Source organism: Macaca mulatta, chromosome 19 (genome assembly GCF_049350105.2).
Source record: "Macaca mulatta isolate MMU2019108-1 chromosome 19, T2T-MMU8v2.0, whole genome shotgun sequence".
Taxonomy (NCBI): domain Eukaryota; kingdom Metazoa; phylum Chordata; class Mammalia; order Primates; family Cercopithecidae; genus Macaca; species Macaca mulatta.
The window spans coordinates 61934601-61952629 of NC_133424.1; the positions used below are offsets into that span (position 1 = coordinate 61934601).

An 18029-nucleotide genomic window follows, 5' to 3' on the forward strand; every position below is an offset into this window, starting at 1 on the left:
CCTCCCGCCCCCTCCGGTCTCTGGGGAGGAAGTGAGTGAGGGCGGAGGCCCCTGGGTCCTCCAGGCCCTGGTCTGTCTCTTTCCTGACCACCTCGGGTGGGGATGAGGGGAAGCTGCAGCCCGCCTGCTGTGGGCATGGGCTCACCCAAGTAGAGTGCGATGTGCTGAGTCCCTGTTGTCTGGCTGTGAACTGTAAAGCTCTTGACTTAAGCCTGGGCTTCCTATCCTTGCTTATAGCCAAGGAGGGGGCCCCATGCACCCACCACCCACTCCTAGTTGGGCACCATGCCTATTTGCATATGAGGAAAGTTACCTGGGAGAGGCCAAGTCCTCCACCTGGAGTCCCAGTGAGTAGCTGAGTTCCAGATCTCAGATTCTAGAAACTTCCTTTGCACCGGCTGTCTCAAAATCGAAGTAAGGAGATTGGTGGTGTGGGCAAGTGGCATCATGACGCTGCCCTGGAGCCCGCTCAGTGGCACCGGGGCCCAGGCTGCTGGGAAGGAAGTGAGTAGGAAGCGCCCGGAGATGGCCCAACACCCAGGGGCCACAGAGATGGGGGCCTTGGGAGGAACAGGGCGGGACAGACACGGTGGCCCAGGGTTGTGGCACATGGGGAGGAAGGGTTTTGCAGAGCTGGGGAGAGCACAGAGACCACCGGGAGAGGCAGGTACGATAGAAACAGGTGCACTTTGCGCATCACAGAGGTGGGATGACAGGCGTGGGGTGGGGGGGCAGCAAGGCAGGAGCACACCAGAGGGTCTGTGGGACCCAAAGGGGAGAGACCTGCATCAAAGCAGCAGCAGAGATGGGGGTACAGGGAAGGGAGGTCTGAATGCTTGCTGACCTCTTTCGGGCCTGCTGGTGCCGGGGTCCCCAGGTCCCTGTCCCCCAGGCCTGTACCAGGGTCTGAGCCCAGCACTGGTACAAGGGTTGGGAGACAGGGCCATGGGGAGAGGAGCCGCCGCTGCCGCTGCTGTCTCGGGGACGCCGTCTCCCCGTGGGCCCAGTCCCTGCCTTATACCCAGGTCCAGGGAGGGCGGGGGTTCCTGCCAGAGGAAGTGGGGCCGCATCAAAGAGGGCAGGAAGGGGCAGGGACAGGTTGGGGGGACGCCGCCCTGAGTCGCAGAAACTGCACACCCACCCCACCCTATGCTGGGGGCAGTAGAGATCCAGAGAGGGGCAAAGGGGGAGTGTGGACTCCAGAGGGAGGGGACGGAGACCCAGAGGGGGATGGGAGGTCACGGCCCCCTCCCCTCGGCCGCAGGTGTTTCCGTTCGGGTGGGGCGGCTGTGTTTACAACAACAGCCCGGCTCCCTGGTTTCCTCCTCGATTGTTGGGGCGTCTCCTTGGCACCCCATTGCGTCAGGTTGTGTGCTGGGGTCAGAGTGTGTGCTGGGGAGGGACCTCTGCTGGGCCTGGTGGATGCAAAGACCAAGTTTAAAAGACCCCCTGGAACCCCTCGACAGGCCTTGCACCTGAAGAGTGGGGATAAGGACTATAGGTTCTTTTCATTTTTAAATTTTATTTTGTTTTTGAGGCAGAATCTTGCTCTGTCGCCCAGGCTGGAGTGCAATGGCACAATCTTGGCTCATCGCAACCTCCGCCTCCCAGGTTAAAGCCATTCTCCTGCCTCCATCTCCTGAGTAGCAGGGTTTACAGACGTGCGCCACCACACCAAGCTAATTTTTAAATTTTTAGTAGAGAAAAATTTTAGTAAATTTTTCACCATGTTGGCCAGGCTAGTCTCAAACTCCTGACCTCATGATCCACCTGTGTTGGCCTCCCAAAGTGCTGGGATTACAGGCATGAGCCACCATGCCCGGCCAAGAGAAACTATTTCTTAGCCCAGATATTCGTGTGTCATAGTTCAGGAACAAGTCAGTGACAAACTTCTAAGTAATTCAACCTGAAGAAATTCTTTATATTCCAAGATAATTGCACTCTGAAAGATACCAGCCTTCCAGCCAGGTGCAGTGTCTCATGCTTGTAATCCCAGCACTTTGGGAGGCCAAGGTGGGTGGATCACGAGGTCAGGAGTTCAAGACCAGCCTGACCAAGATGGTGAAACCCCATCTCTACAAAAATTAGCTGGGCATGGTGGCAGGCACCTTTAATCCCAGCTACTCCGTAGGTTGAGGCAGGAAAATCACTTGAACCCGGGCAGTAGAGGTTGCAGTGAGCTGAGATCGCACCACTGCACTCTAGTCTGTGCAGCATAGTGAGACTCCATCTCAAAAAAAAAAAAAAAAAAAAAAAAAAAAAATATATATATATATATATATATATATATATATATATATATATATATATATATATATACACACACACACCAGCCTTCCTCATCTCAAAATCTTTCATGGAATCATCATTTCTGTAGAAATCTGCATATGCCTTCTTTTTTGGTTCAGCTACAGCAAACGTATAGAAAGCTGCAGCCCCCAGGGATACCATAATGCTTCAACAATATGAAGTCACAGATGCTTGGCCAGAAGGCCACGCATCTGAGGTTTTGGCAAAACTTCAGAAGCCATGGTGGTTACTGTCCTTGATAACGTACGTCCGCCTCAACACCAGTGTCCTTCCTGATTGATGGAAAAATGGATGGTCGTGAAGGGAATTAATGATGTGAAGTTGCCACATTTTCACTGGGCGGACCTTGACCCCTAGGCTTCAGGGGCTCAATAACTGGAAGCAGTAAAGCTGAGCCAGAGGCCCCAGATGCAACAGAGACCCACCGAGGCTCTGTTCCAACTTCTGGCCCTGCAGCTCCCTGGCCGTGTGTGGCCTTGGAAAAGAGACCCACTCCTCCACCACAGAGCCTCAGTTTCCTAATCTGTTAAATGGCTTCTTGCCTCCCTGCCCTATTGGGAGGATCAATATGCTCATGTGTGCCGGGTCCCGTGGCTCATGGCTGTAATCCCAGCACTTCGTAAGGTCGAGGCAGGCGGATTACTTGAGGTCAGGAGTTTAAGACCACCCTGGCCAATGTGGCGAAACCATGTCTCTGCTAAAAATACAAAAGTTAGCCGGTGTGATAGCGTGCACCTGTAGTCCCAGCTACTCAGGAGGCTGAGGCAGGAGAATCACTTGAACCCGGGAGGTGGAGGTTGCAGTGAGCCGAGATTGCACTCCACCTGGGCAACAGAGGGCGACTCAGTCTCAAAAAAAAAAAAAACAAAAAAAAAACAATGCTCATGTGTGATAATGGGATAGAACCGTCCTGATTAAGTGTACACTGGAAAGTAACAATGCGGGGGGCCCTCGGCCTGCTGTTGGAGAAAGGCCCCATAGTGTCATGTTACAGCATCCCCTGAGGCCCCTTGGTCAGGCTTAAGGACCAGGGCCTCTGGCAGGCAGCCCTTGCTGTAATGGACCTGTGGTTTTTGTTTTAATATTTATTGTATGATTGCAGAATCCTGGCTCCATTACAGCAAGCCCTGGTAGTTTGTCACGGGATGTTGAGTCTGTTTTAGCATGTTTCTAGAATATTCTGTCGAATATCTATAGGGGGCCTCAATGGCATTGCCTTTTCACAGGAAAGTTAGCTTTTTTTTTTTTTTTTTTTTTGAGACGGAGTCTCGCTCTGCCGCCCAGGCTGGAGTGCAGTGGCCGGATCTCAGCTCACTGCAAGCTCCGCCTCCCGGGTTCACGCCATTCTCCTGCCTCAGCCTCCCGAGTAGCTGGGACTACAGGCGCCCGCCACCTCGCCCGGCTAGTTTTTTGTATTTTTTAGTAGAGACGGGGTTTCACCGTGTTAACCAGGATGGTCTCGATCTCCCGACCTCGTGATCCGCCCGTCTCGGCCTCCCAAAGTGCTGGGATTACAGGCTTGAGCCACTGCGCCCGGCCTTTTTTTTTTTTTTTTGAGACGGAGTCTCGCTCTGTCGCCCAGGCTGGAGTACAGTGGCCGGATCTCAGCTCACTGCAAGCTCCGCCTCCCGGGTTCACGCCATTCTCCTGCCTCAGCCTCCCGAGTAGCTGGGACTACAGGCGCCGCCACCTCGCCCGGCTAATTTTTTGTGTTTTTAGTAGAGACGGGGTTTCGCCGTGTTAGCCAGGATGGTCTCGATCTCCTGACCTTGTGATCTGCCCGTCTCGGCCTCCCAAAGTGCTGGGATTACAGGCTTGAGCCACCGCGCCCGGCCGGAAAGTTAGCTTTTATAGTAGGGTTCTGGGTTTATAATGATAGCGGTCAGGCCAGGTGCTGTGGCTCACACCTGTAATCCCAATACTTAGGGAAGCCAGGGCAGGAGGATCGCTTGAGCCAGAAGTTAGAGACCAGCCTGAGCAACATAGGGAGACTCCTGTCTCTACTAAAACAATAATAATAATAATAATTAGGCCAGGCGCGGTGGCTCATACCTGTAATCCCAGCACTTTGGGAGGCCAAGGCAGATCACGAGGTCAGGAGTTCGAAACCAGCCTGGTCAATATGGTGAAACACCATCTCTACTATAAATATTAACATTAGCCAGACGTGTTAGTCCCAGCTATTCGGGAGGCTGAGGCAGGAGAATCGCTTGAACCCAGGAGGCGGAGGTTGCAGTGAGATGAGATCATGCCACTGCACTGCAGCCTGGGTGACAGAGTGAGACCCCATCTCCAAAAAAAAAAAAAAAAAAAAAAAATTCAGTTGGGTCTGTAGTCCCAGCTATTCAGGAGGCTGAGGCAGGAGGATCACTTAAGCCCAGAGGTCCGAATCTATAGCAGGCTAGGATGACACCACTGCACTCCAGCCTGGGTGACAGAGTCAGACCCTATCTCAAAGCAAAAAAATAAAAAGACAGGCATCAGACCTACCGTGTGAAAACAGGGCAGGTCTCGGTTATCTTGTATTGCAGCCCTGCACCTACGATATTAGAGCCAGATGGGTGTCATTGCTGCAGCCTCCTGTGGGCTATTAGAATACTAAGTAAGACCTTGGGCTCCTGTAACAGGCCCTGCTGATATTATATGGTTGCAATACTCAGGTATATTATAGCCGGCCCATGGCTGTATTTGTAATTATATAATATAAAATATGTTATCGGCCAGACGCAGTGGCTCACGCCTGTAATCCCAGCACTTTGGGAGGCCGAGGCGGGCGAATCACAAGGTCAGGAGATCAAGACCATCCTGGCCAACGTGGTGAAACCCGGTTTTAATAAAAATACAAAATTTAGCTGGGCATGGTGGCATGTGCTTGTAGTCCTAGCTACTCGGGAGGCTGCGGCAGGAGAATCGCTTGAACCCGGGAGGCGAAGGTTGCAGTGCGACAAGATTGCACAACTGCGCTCCAGCCTGGTGACACAGCGAGACTCCGTTTCAAAAAAAAAAAAAATGTTATTTATGTAGCAGGCACCTGAGCTCATTGAACTAGTCCCAAGGTGTGTGAGTGGAGTCTGGAAATTGAATTGGAGTGTGTTCCAGGAATAGTTAAGCAGGCCCACTGCCAAGTGTCAGCACTGCCCTGAGCCCAGCAGGAAATTCCTCGGTCTAACACTGTAGTAAGTCCTGGCTCTATTACATATAGCAAGACAGGCCAGGCGCAGTGGCTCACCCTGCAATCCCAGAACTTTGGGATGCCAAGATGGGAGGCTCTGTTGAGCCCAGCAGTTTGAGACCAGCCTAGACAACATAGGAAGACCCCCATCTCTACAAAAAAAAATTAAAAATCAGCCAAGTGTGGTGGTACATACCTGTAGTACCAGCTACTTGGGAGGCTGAGGTGGGAGGATCGCTTCAACCTGGGAGGTCCGCTTCAACCTGGGAGGTCGAGGCTGCAGTGAGCTATTATCATACCACTGCATTCCAGCCTGGGTGACAGAGTGAGACCCTGTCTCAAGCAAAAATGTAAAAATAAAAGACTTATAGATGTTTCAGAGGCCAGTATAAATTTAGCTAGAACATTCTAGCAGAACACCAAGGATGTTCTACATGAGTTTTAGGAGCACATCAAGCCTTCCCGGGGCATTCATTCTACAAATATTTATTGTGCTGTTCCCCAGGGATGGGTGCAAGAGTGAGCAAGACAGCTCCAGCCAGGGCCTGGTGTCAGAGCCTGCAATCCAGTGGGATCCCTGGGGGCCCAGCCTGGCTGGGGAGTGGGGGCGTTAACAGGAACCAGGGCTACTACGGATGCCCTGTGTGCCCCATGTGGAGCCTTTGGCCTGCTGAAGCTTCTAATGAAATAGTAGGTTGGTGCAAAAGCAATTGTGGTTTTTTGTTTGTTTGTTTTTGAGTCTCACTCTGTTGCCCAGGCTGGAGTGTAGTGGCACGATCTCAGCTCACTGCAACCTCCACCTCCCAGGTTCAAGTGATTATCCTGCCTCAGCCTCCCTAGTAGCTGAGATTACAGGCATGTGCCACCACGTCTGGCTAATTTTTGTATTTGTAGTACAGATGGGGTTGTGCCATGTTGGCCAGGCTGGTCTCAAACTCCTGACCTCGGGTGATCCACCCGCCTCAGCCTCCCAAAGTGCTGGGATTATAGGCGTGAGCCACTGCGCGCAGCCTGCAATTGAGGTTTTAATGGCAGAAACCACAATTACTTTTGCACCACCCTAATATAAAGACACAATTATCCTCCCCATTTTCCAGATAAAGAACCTTTGCCTGGGACAGGTGTAGCTGGAACAGTCAGGTTTTGGTTTTGAACTCAGTGCGTGATTTCCCCCCAGGTCAGTAGGGGGCACTATTGTGTAGGGGTGGAGAGGAGGGGCAGAGGTTAGGATGGCTCAGAGTGCACAATTCAAAGTTGCCTGGGGCCACTGTAGGCACAGAGGCAGGGGCCAGGGCTGACTTTAAGGCCAGCTCCTTCTGCAGTCTAAGGAGTGGATCAGAAGGGACCAGCACCTGGTGAGTGCTCTGCTTGAACCATCTTTTTTTTTTTTTTTTTTTTTTTTTTTGAGATGGAGTTCTGCTCTTGTTGCCCGGGCTGGAGTACAATGGCACGATCTCAGCTCACTGCAACCTCCACCTCCCAGGTTCAAGTGATTCTCCTGCCTCAGCCTCCCTAGTAGCTGGGATTACAGGCATGTGCCACCACGCCCGGTGAACTTTTGCATCATAGAGACGGTGTTTCGCCATGTTGGCCAGGCTGGTCTCGAACTCCTGACCTAAAGTGATCCACCCGCCTCGGCCTCCCAAAGTGCTGGGATTACAGGCGTGAGCCACCGCCCCCGGCCTGGGAGCTTTCTATTGCATTATAGTGGAGCCCTCAGGACATTATAGCTGTTCTGGGGGAGCCCGGGTGACAGTCTAAGAGGGTTCTAATAGGTCCCTGGGGACATGAGAGCAGGATCCCAGGGAAGGAAACGGTGTAGTCAGGGCTCACTAGAGCAGAACCCTGAGGATCTGATGCAAGTCAGCCAGCTGATGCTATAAATGGGCTCCGGAGACATCGCAGGACCCCAGGGCATCTGGAAGGGTTTCCCAGGTGGCACTAAGGGGCCTTGAGGCCTTTTTCTTTTTATTTTTCTTTAGGGTCTCGCTCAGTCATCCAGGCTGGAGTGCAGTAATGCAATCATGGCTCACTGCAACCTTGACTGAGGCCTTTTTCTTCCATGGCAGGAAGGAAGGCTATGATGAGGAATGTCTAGGCAGACTCCTGGCAGGCCTCCTGGCTAAAGTCCCAGGCCATTATAACAGCAAGGAGAGGAGATCAGAATGGGGCAAGGAAAGACACTCCAGATGACCATGGCCGGCTGAATCATGGCCTCAAAGATGTCCATGCCCTCATCCCCCAAAACCTCTGACTATGGCCTTATATGGGAAAAAAGGACTTTGTGATGTGATTAGGTTAAGTTTAGATGGGGAGATGATCTTGGATTATCCAAGTGGCCCTAAACACAATCACAGGACTCCTTTGGAGAGGGAGGCAGGCGGGTTGGTGTCAGAGAGAGAAGACGTGAGGACCAACATAAGGGTCAGAAAGGGGAGAAGATGCCATACTGCTGGCCTTGAAGATGGAGGAGTGGGCCACGAGCCAAGGAATGCTGGTAGCCTCTAGAACCTGGGAAAGGCAAAAACACTGATTCTTCCCTGGAGCCTCCAGAAAGAACACAAAACAGCTGGGCACGGTGGCTCATGCCTGTAATCCCAGCACTTTGGGAGGCCGAGGCAGACGGATCACGAGGTCAGGAGTTTGAGACCAGCCTGGCCAATATGGTTGAAACACCGTCTCTACTAAAAATACAAAAATTAGCTGGGCGTGGTGGTGGGCACCTGTAATCCCAGCTACTTGGGAGGCTGAGGCAGGAGAATCACTTGAACCCAGGAGGCGGAGGTTGCAGTGAGCTGAGATCACACCACTGCCCTCCAGCCTGGGCGACAGAGCCAGACTCCATCTAAAAAAAAAAAAAAAAAAAAAAAAGGACACAAGACCTGTGAGTATCATAGGTGGTCCAAGGAGCTTTACAATTGTCATGGTAATGTTACAGCAGGGCCCTGGGGACATGAGAGCTAAGGCTGGGTTATAGAGGACCCCACAGTGATGGTAGTCAGACTTCCAGGAAAAGCATAGCAGGCTCCTGAGGGACACCATAACAGGGCATTGAGGACTCTGTCAGGGTCCAAGGAACCTTAGAATGGGGCCCAGTGAAGGCGGAGCTTGAAGTGAGCCGAGATCACGCCACTGCACTCCAGCCTGGGTGACAAAGCGAGACTCCGTCTTAAAAAAAAAAAAAAAAAAGGGGGCCCAGGGGCTGCTGGAACAGTATCCTGAAGACATTACAGGATCCCAAGGAAACTAGAAGGGACAGCTAAGGGCAGGGCAGGTGCCTCAGGGCATTTTGGGGAAGAGCTGAGGATGCTGTAATTAGGATTCTTAAGAAGTTAAAGCAGGTTCCCTCTGTCTCTTAGGAGTGGACCTCGGCGTGGGTGTCACTGGATCTTCTAGTAGGACACAGGGAGAATCAGAAAAATGAACACATTCCAGACAAGGAGAACAGAGACTTTTTTTGTTGTTTTGTTTTTTCTGAGACGCAGTCTCGCTCTGTCGCCCAGGCTGGAGTGCAGTGGCATGATCTCGGCTCACTGCAAGCTCCACCTCCCAGGTTCATGCCATTCTCCTGCCTCAGCCTCCCGAGTAGCTAGGACTACAGGCACCCGCCACCATGCCCGCCTAATTTTTTTTTTTTTTTTTTTTTTGAGACGGAGTCTCGCTCTGCCGCCCAGGCTGGAGTGCAGTGGCCGGATCTCAGCTCACTGCAAGCTCTGCCTCCCAGGTTTACGCCATTCTCCTGCCTCAGCCTCCCGAGTAGCTGGGACTACAGGCGCCCGCCACCTCGCCCAGCTAGTTTTTTGTATTTTTTAGTAGAGACGGGGTTTCACCATGTTAGCCAGGATGGTCTCGATCTCCCGACCTCGTGATCCGCCCGTCTCGGCCTCCCAAAGTGCTGGGATTACAGGCTTGAGCCACCGCGCCCGGCCCTAATTTTTTTTTGTATTTTTTTTTTTTTTTTTTTTTTTTTTTTGAGATGGAGTCTCGCTGTGTCACCCAGGCTGGAGTGCAGTGGCCGGATCTCCGCTCACTGCAAGCTCCACCTCCCAGGTTTACGCCATTCTCCTGCCTCAGCCTCCCGAGTAGCTGGGACTACAGGCGCCCGCCACCTCGCCCGGCTAGTTTTTTGTATTTTTTTAGTAGAGATGGGGTTTCACCGTGTTAGCCAGGATGGTCTTGATCTCCTGACCTCGTGATCCGCCCGTCTTGGCCTCCCAAAGTGCTGGGATTATAGGCTTGAGCCACCGCGCCCGGCCTTTTTTTTGTATTTTTAATAGAGATGGGGTTTCACTGTGTTACCCAGGATGGTCTCGATCTCCTGACCTCGTGATCCGCCCACCTTGGCCTCCCAAAGTGCTGGAATTACAGGCTTGAGCCACCGCACCCCACCTTAAAAAAATTTTTTTTAAATAGAGACAGGGTCTCCCTATGTTGGCCAGGTTGATCCCAAACTTCTGGACTCAAGTGATCCTCCCAACTTGGCCTCCCAAAGTGCTGGAATGACAGGCATGTGCCACCACACCTGGCCCCCCCATCAGACTCTGAACCAGCTAAACGTCCACTAATCCTGGGAGCCAGTTCCTAAAATGAATCTCTTGCTGTGTATGCATATACACATTCTGTGGCTTCTGTTTCTCTAGAGAACCTGAACTAATACACTCCCTGACCCAGCCGCTCCACTCACAGGTGTATGCCCAATAAAGCTGAAAACAGGCCAGTGATGACAGGTGGCCTCACACCTGTCATCCCAGCACTTTGGGAGGCCAAGGTGGGAGGCTGTTTTGAGCCCAGCAGTTCGAGACCAACCTGGGCAACGCAGCAAGACGCTATCCCCGCAAAAATACAAAAATTAGTTGGGCCTGGTGGCAGGTGCCTGTAATTCCAGCTACTTGAGAGGCTGAGGCAGGTGGAGTGCTTGAGCCTGGGAGGTTGAGGCTGCAATGAGCCATGATCGTCGCTCCATGGCATTCCAGCCTGGGTGACACACCCAGACCCTGTCAGAAAAGGAAAGGAAAAGGAAAGGAAAGGAAAGGGGGAAGGAAGGAAGGAAGGAAGGAAGGAAGGAAGGAAGGAAGGAAGGAAGGAAGGAAGGAAGGAAGGGAGGGAGGGAGGGAGGGAGGGGAAGGGAAGGGAAGGGAAGGGAAAGGACTTCATATGATATGATTCAATTTCTACAAAATGTGCAGAATAGGCAAATCTATTGAGACAGAAAGCAGATGAATGGTTGCTGGGGGCCGGCAGCAGGGGCTGCTTAACGGAGACAGACCTTCTGTTTCAGCTGATAAAAAACCTCTGGAACTCGATAGAGGTGACAGTTGCACAGCATTGTAAACGTGTTAAATGACAGTAAGGGTAAATATTTTGAATATTTTACCACAATGAAACAAGTGTATGGGAAGCTTTGTAGCAGGAGTGTGGGCGGGGGCTGGTGCCTGAAGGGACATCAAATGAGGCAGCAGTGTATGGGGACCATGTGGTCACTGAAGTCCTAGCAGAAGGAATTTTTTTTTTTTTTTTTTTTTTTTTTTGAGACGGAGTCTCGGTCTGTCACCAGGCTGGAGTGCAGCGGTGCAATCTCAGCTCACTCCAACTAAGGAAGGAGACCACTACTACTCCTGCTGCCCTCCTCCCCCGACCTTGCCTAGTTCACAAGACAGGAGGAAAGAGAGAGAGAAACAAAAGTAAGATAAATAGCCAGACAACCTTGGCACGCCACCCGGCCCTAGGAGTTAAAAAAAGTAATAATAATAACATCAACCCCTGGCCTAAACTACGTGTGTTATCTGTAAATCCCAGACACTGTATGAAAAAAAAAGCATTGTAAAACTTTTTGTTCTGTTAGCTGACGCATGTAGGCCCCAGTCACGTTTCCCACGCTTGCTCAATTTATCACGACCCTTTCACGTGGACCCCCTAAAGTTGTAAGCCTTTAAAAAGACCAAGTATTTCTTTTTCGGGGAGCTTGGCTCTTAAGACGCAAGTCTGCCATGTGCGGTGGCTCACGCCTGTAATCCCAGCACTTTGGGAGTCCGAGGCGGGTGGATCACAAGGTCAGGAGATCGAGACCATCCTGGCTAACACGGTGAAACCCCGTCTCTACTAAAAATACAAAAAAAAAATTAGGCAGGCATGGTGGTGGGCGCCTGTAGTCCCAGCTACACGGGAGGCTGAGGCAGGAGAATGGTGTGAACCCGGGAAGCGGAGCTTGCAGTGAGCCGAGATCGCGCCACTGCACTCCAGCCTGGGCGACAGAGCAAGACTCCATCTCAAAGAAAAAAAAAAAAAAAAAAAGATGCGAGTCGGCTGACGTTCCGGGCCAAATAAAAAACCTCTTCCTTCTTTAATCTGGTGTCTTGAGGAGTTTTGTCTGCGGCTTGTCCTGCTACATTTCTTGGTTCCCTGACCGGGAAGCGAGGTGATTAAAGGACGGTCGAGGCAGCCCCTTAGGCAGCTTATGCCTGCCCTGTAGAGCATCCCTGCGGGGGACTCTGGCCAGCTTGAGCGATGCGGATCCTGAGAGCACTCCCGGGTAGGCATTTGCCCCGGTGGAGGCATTTACCTCTTCAGAGCAGTGCACAGCAGGCCCCTGTGGAGGATCAACACAGTGGCTGAACACCGGGAAGGAACTGGCCCTTTAAGTCCGGACATCTGAAACTTGGTAAGACTGGTCTTTGGAACTCGCCCACTCCATTTGAGTGGAAGCGTGGCCTGATCACCCACCGCATGCCTGTACCGGCACTTTGGTTTTTGTTTTTGACTTGACTTAATTGCTTGATACTTTGTTTTTTGTTTTTGACTTGACTTGAATTAATTGCCTGATACTTTGGTTTTAGTTTTGATTTTGACTTGACTTGAATTGCTTGATAAACAGGCGTGCCTTTATTGGCACTTCGGTTTTGGTTCTGATTTTGACTTGGCTTAAATTGCTTGACGAACAGGTGTGCCTTTAACAACACTTGGTTTTAGCTTTGATTTTGATTTAGTGTGAATTAGATGAGTAAATGACCTTTTACCCTTTCCTTCTTGTAGTGTGAATGTTGTTTTGTCTCAAGAGAAAAATAGGTCAGACACAAAGTAAGCCCACTCGGCTAGGAACTGTGTTAAAACATTTCAAAAAGAAAAAAGGAAAGTCATCAAATCATCAAAACTTACTCTATTAAAATGCATGTTACAGAACCTTAAGAAAGGTTTTGGCCGGGCGCGGTGGCTCAAGCCTGTAATCCCAGCACTCTGGGAGGCCGAGGCGGGCGGATCACGAGGTCAGGAGATCGAGACCATCCTGGCTAACACGGTGAAACCCCGTCTCTACTAAAAAAAATACAAAAAAAAACTAGCCGGGCGAGGTGGCGGGCGCCTGTAGTCCCAGCTATTCGGGAGGCTGAGGCAGGAGAATGGCGTAAACCCGGGAGGCGGAGCTTGCAGTGAGCTGAGATCCGGCCACTGCACTCCAGCCCGGGCGACAGAGCGAGACTCCGTCTCAAAAAAAAAAAAAAAAAAAAAAAAAAAGAAAGGTTTTGCAGGAGATTATAGAGTTAAGTTAACCCCTTAGAGGTTATGATCTGTGTGAATTAGAACTGCCCGGCCGGGCGCGGTGGCTTAAGCCTGTAATCCCAGCACTTTGGGAGGCCGAGGCAGGCGGATCACAAGGTCAGGAGATCGAGACCACAGTGAAACCCCGTCTCTACTAAAAATACAAAAAATTAGCCGGGTGCGGTGGCGGGCGCCTGTAGTCCTAGCTACTCAGGAGGCTGAGGCAGGAGAATGGCGTGAACCCAGGAGGCGGAGCTTGCAGTGAGCCGAGATCGCGCCACTGCACTCCAGCCTGGGCAACAGCGTGAGACTCCGTCTCAAAAAAAAAAAAAAAAAAAAAAGAACTGCCCTCTTTTGGTGTTGGATGGCCCTTCGAAGGAACTATAGACAAGGAACAATTGGCCATGTATTTAAGGTGGTGACAGGGTCGGAGGACAGCCAGTGTACCTAGATCAAGTTCCTTTTGTATTGACTCATGGTTAAATATAACACAGACAAAACCAGCATAAATTTAGCCCTGTTTAACAGCTTATTGCAAAAAAGCCAAAAGTAAAAGTAAGAGCAGCTTCACCAGCAGACACAGAGTTAAAAACGGAGTCCCAGAAACAGCAAGAGAAGCCAGTTTTGCAGGAGCCGCCAGAGATCATAGAAATTCTTTCTCCATATGTCCCAGCCTACTGCCCCGCTTTACCAAGGCAAACAGCCCCCTCAGAAACGAGATTCAGGAGCTAACACGCCCCAGGTCTCACCTCGAAGGGGAGGATCGGAGCCTCGAGAGGCCAAGGAAGGAAGTCAAGATAGCCAAGTGGGCCGTCTCAGATCTGGTCTTGCTCAAGCTATGCAAATGCCTCTCAGGGAGATGTGAGGACCTGTCTATTATAATGACCAGGCCCACATCCGTGGGAGCAACAGACTTTCATCTATCAGCCCCTTTCAACCATTGATCTACTAAACTGGAAACACCCTGAACCCACCACCTTGCTCCCGACAGCTAGAGCCCTGTCGAGCATGACTGTGTAGAGGTGTTGGACTCAAGTTTACTCTAGCAGACCTGACCTCCGGGACCAGTCTTGGGCATCAGTAGACTAGGAGCTATTCGTGGACGGGAACAGCTTCATCAACCCACAAGGAAAGAGATGTGCAGAATATGCGGTGGTAACCCTGGACACTGTCGTTAAGCTGAGCTCATTGCTTTAATTCGGGCCTTAGAACTCAGTAAAGGTAAGACTGTAAACACTGACACTGACTCTCAGTATGCCTGTTTCACCCTCCAAGTGCATGGAGAATTATATAAAGAAAAGAGCCTGTTAAACTGTAGGAAAAAGGGGGAAAAAACACCCAGAGAATGCAACTCGGCATCAGCGTTCGCAGAGGTACTGAGAAGCACTTCTGCAGAGGCTAAGAGTTGGTAGAAAAAAGCAAGTAATAAAAAAAAAAATTCCAGGAATGCTTCGAGGAGCTGACAAGAGCCTAACTCAGTTTTATAAGAGACTCTATAAAGCATTCTGGCTTTACACCCCATTTAACCCTAAGGCTGCTGAAAATCAGTATATAGTGAATACTTCATTTGTAAAGCAAGCCCAGGGTAACATCAAGCAGAAGCTGCAGGCATGAATATCATCCAGTCTATAAAAGTGGCCACCAAGGTGTATGTTGACTGTGACCAAGGAACAAAACTGGGAAAGAGCAAAAGAAAAAGAAAGACTAAGAGTAAGTGTAATAAAAGAGAAAGTAGCAATGTGAGAGGACGTGGACGTGGATGTAGATATGAAAGAAGTCAAGTTAGGCAAGGATTCAAGAGCCGGACAGGCTGGAGAGAGATTAATGTGCGAGATGCAAAAAGAAAAGACACTAGAAGGGTAAATGTTCAAAAAGGCAATAAAGGAAATGGCCAAGGCGGCAAGACAAAGAGGCCATCTGCCAAGGGCTGCCGCACCTTGGAGGAACCAAATACTGATCTGATCAGACTGACAGGAGCTGAAGAATGTAAAGACTAGGGCAGACTACGCCCTTCTCATGAGGCTCCCAGGAGCCCATGGTCACATTAGAAGTTAAAAGCAGCAAGATTCTGCCGTATCTGGATTCCAATTTCTCACTGAAGGCTGAGCCACTAAATACAGTTACAAAGGGGGGGCGGGGGGAGAAGAACCCCTCCTCTAAGAAACTTAGACAGTAAAAAGAGCCATACCTTGTGAAAACTTGCTTATGGACTTTACAGAACTGCCCCGTGCTGGAGGCTATCGGTACATACTAGTGCTTGTTTGCTCATTTAAAATAAAATCAGGTTTTTGCCTATGGTCCTTCTCCGAGTCAGCTGCACCCCCACCAAACAAACTAGGTATTTGCCCTATAAGATTTTGTTCGGTCGGTCACCCTCAAATCATAGGTCAAATTAAAGGTGACCTCCAGAAACTAAAGAAATTAACCTTAAGAAAGCAAATGCAGGTTTTTCGGTTTGTTTTTGTTTTCTGAGACAGAGTCTCACTCTGTCGCCCAGGCTGGAGTGCAGTGGGGCAATCTTGGCTCACTGTAACCTCTGCCACCAAGGTTCAAAGCAATTTTCCTGCCTCAGCCTCCTGAGTAGCTGGGATTACAGGTGCCTGCCACCACACCCAGCTAATTTTTGTAGTTTTAGTAGAGACGGAGTTTCACCATCTTGGCCAGGCTAGTCTTGAACTCCTGACCTAGAGATCCACCCGCCTTGGCCTCCCGAAGTGCTGGGATTACAGGCGTGAGCCACCACGCCCAGCCGCAAATGCAGGTTTTAAAAATAGCCATACAGTGGGCCGGGCGCTGTGGCTCAAGCCTGTAATCCCAGCACTTTGGGAGGCCGAGACGGGCGGATCACGAGGTCGGGAGATCGAGACCATCCTGGCTAACACGGTGAAACCCCGTCTCTACTAAAAAAATACAAAAAACTAGCCGGGCGAGGTGGTGGGCGCCTGTAGTCCCAGCTACTCGGGAGGCTGAGGCAGGAGAATGGCGTGAACCCGGGAGGCGGAGCTTGCAGTGAGCTGAGATCCAGCCACTGCACTCCAGCCTGGGTGACAGAACGAGACTCCGTCTCAAAAAAAAAAAAAAAAAAAAAGCCATACAAAGTGTTCATAATTAAATACATGAAAATGCCTATAAGCCTGACACCCTTTTAAATCTAGTGACTCAGTTTACAGTAAAATCTAATTTTTCTTTTTTTTTTTTTTTTTTTTTGAGACGGAGTCTTGCTCTGTCGCCGAGACTGGAGTGCAGTGGCCGGATCTCGGCTCACTGCAAGCTCCGCCTCCCGGGTTTACGCCATTCTCCTGCCTCAGCCTCCCGAGTAGCTGGGACTACAGGCACCCGCCACCTCGCCCGGCTATTTTTTTTTTTGTATTTTTTACTAGAGACGGGGTTTCACCGTGTTAGCCAGGATGGTCTCGATCTCCCGACCTCGTGATCCGCCCGTCTCGGCCTCCCAAAGTGCTGGGATTACAGGCTTGAGCCACCGCGCCCGGCCAAAATCTAATTTTTCTAGGACCCATATAGGATGGGCCCTATACTGTAACCTTGTCCACTCCCACTGCTGTTAACCTTGCAGGTGTTGTGTCTTGGATCCACCACAGTCAGTTAACACCGGCAGCTCAGGACAAGTGCACCAGCCAGCAGGATGCAGATCATCCAACCCGGTTGATCCTGAGACGAGACCAAGCTGCTGCTGAGGATGATAGCCCTGTTCTGGTCACTCCGGAGGCTGACCAGTCTACATACGGCTGCAGCTTGAGGAGACAACAAGCCCTGCTCTAGTCACACACCGGCAGCTGACTAGTCTATGCACGACCGAAGCTTGAGGACTCATCAAACAAGTAAATGTAGTTAAAAATCTTAATAGTTTTCCTGCAATACTGCTTTCCTATTGTTCTGTCACTGTATTCAACCTTTTTCCCAGGTAAGGACCTCTTTTGTCCTTGCTGGATATGAATATGCTGTACATGGTTTTGTTGTTGTTACCCCCCATAACCATGCTAGAAGAAACACCTAGATGAGGTGTCCCCACTGTACACGTACCACTTAGGAAACCCAGACCTGTTCAGCCCAGCACAATTCCGAGTCTTGCAGTCATTCTTTAAACATACAAACCAGAAGTTACCAGAACCTCCTCCTTTAGCAAAACCAGAAAAAACCTATTTGCTCAGTTGGCTGAAAACATTGCTGGCAGCCTAGATGTTTCTTCATGTTATGTTTATAAAAAGGCTAACATAAGAGACCGGCCGGGTGCGGTGGCTCACGCCTGTAATCCCAGTGCTTTGGGAGGCCGAGGTGGGCGGATCACAAGGTCAGGAGTTTGAAACCAGCCTGACTAACATGGCGAAACCCCGTCTCTACTAGAAGTAGAAAATATTAGCTGGGCGTGGTGGCAGGTGCCTGTAATCCCAGCTACTCAGGAGGCTGAGGCAGGAGAATCACCTGAACCTGGGAGGTGGACTTTGCAGTGAGCCAAGACCATACCACTGCACTCCAGCCTGGGCAACAGAGTGAGACTCCATCTCAAAAAAAAAAAAAAATTAAAAAAGTAAGAGACCAATGGCCTTGAGAAGCAAAAGAGTGAATGCCTCAAGATAACTTTACTTTAACTCTTTCCCCAAACAGATGCTCCAAGTTCAAGCATCTGGCTCTGAAAAACTTCTGTTATTAAAAAAATACTGTTACTCGCTAAGAAAAAGCTTTTAAGACCCAGTGACAAAACTAACCTGCTTAGAACATGACAAAGTTGATACATGTCCCTGTACAGGTTTAACACAGGTTTGATCCTAGGTCTTCGCTTACAAAATAGTTTCCAGCTATAAAAATTTAAAACCCTCATTGTAAGTATATTACTGGTAATAGAAAGTTGCTTGCTGCCCCCCTGTGTATTACACTTGTTCTTTCAAATAAAAGGTTTTGTAGCTACCATGGTTCATCAGAAAACTTCAGCACAAGTGTATTACATAAAACACTATTGGCCGGGCGCGGTGGCTCAAGCCTGTAATCCCAGCACTTCGGG

At 50.3% G+C, this 18029-nt stretch overlaps 1 protein-coding gene, 1 long non-coding RNA gene and 1 other non-coding gene across 3 annotated transcripts; 2 read left to right on the top strand and 1 right to left on the bottom strand.

The window, feature by feature from the left end:
- Window positions 1–68: 68 nt before the first annotated feature.
- LOC114674121 (uncharacterized) lies at window positions 69–17935 on the top strand. The gene is made up of 3 exons (XR_003725109.2): window positions 69–414; window positions 11841–12140; window positions 16587–17935. It is a non-coding gene; the product is annotated as an uncharacterized LOC114674121 (long non-coding RNA).
- On the top strand, window positions 448–1937 carry LOC144336776 (uncharacterized). Its single transcript, XM_077978022.1, has 2 exons — window positions 448–504; window positions 714–1937. Exons 1-2 carry the CDS (start codon window positions 448–450, stop codon window positions 1614–1616), a joined length of 960 nt encoding a protein of 319 aa, XP_077834148.1. The 3' UTR covers window positions 1617–1937.
- On the bottom strand, window positions 870–953 carry MIR150 (microRNA mir-150). Its single transcript, NR_032422.1, has one exon. It is a non-coding gene; the product is annotated as a microRNA mir-150 (primary transcript).
- Window positions 17936–18029: the final 94 nt, after the last annotated feature.

Excerpts from the sequence above, each read along its gene's own strand:
- LOC144336776 (XM_077978022.1), top strand. The coding sequence starts at position 448 with ATGACGCTGCCCTGGAGCCCGCTCAGTGGCACCGGGGCCCAGGCTGCT. Across the intron at positions 505-713 it reads CCCAGGCTGCTGGGAAGGAA|CAGGCGTGGGGTGGGGGGGC; the intron begins GTGAGTAGGAAG and ends GAGGTGGGATGA.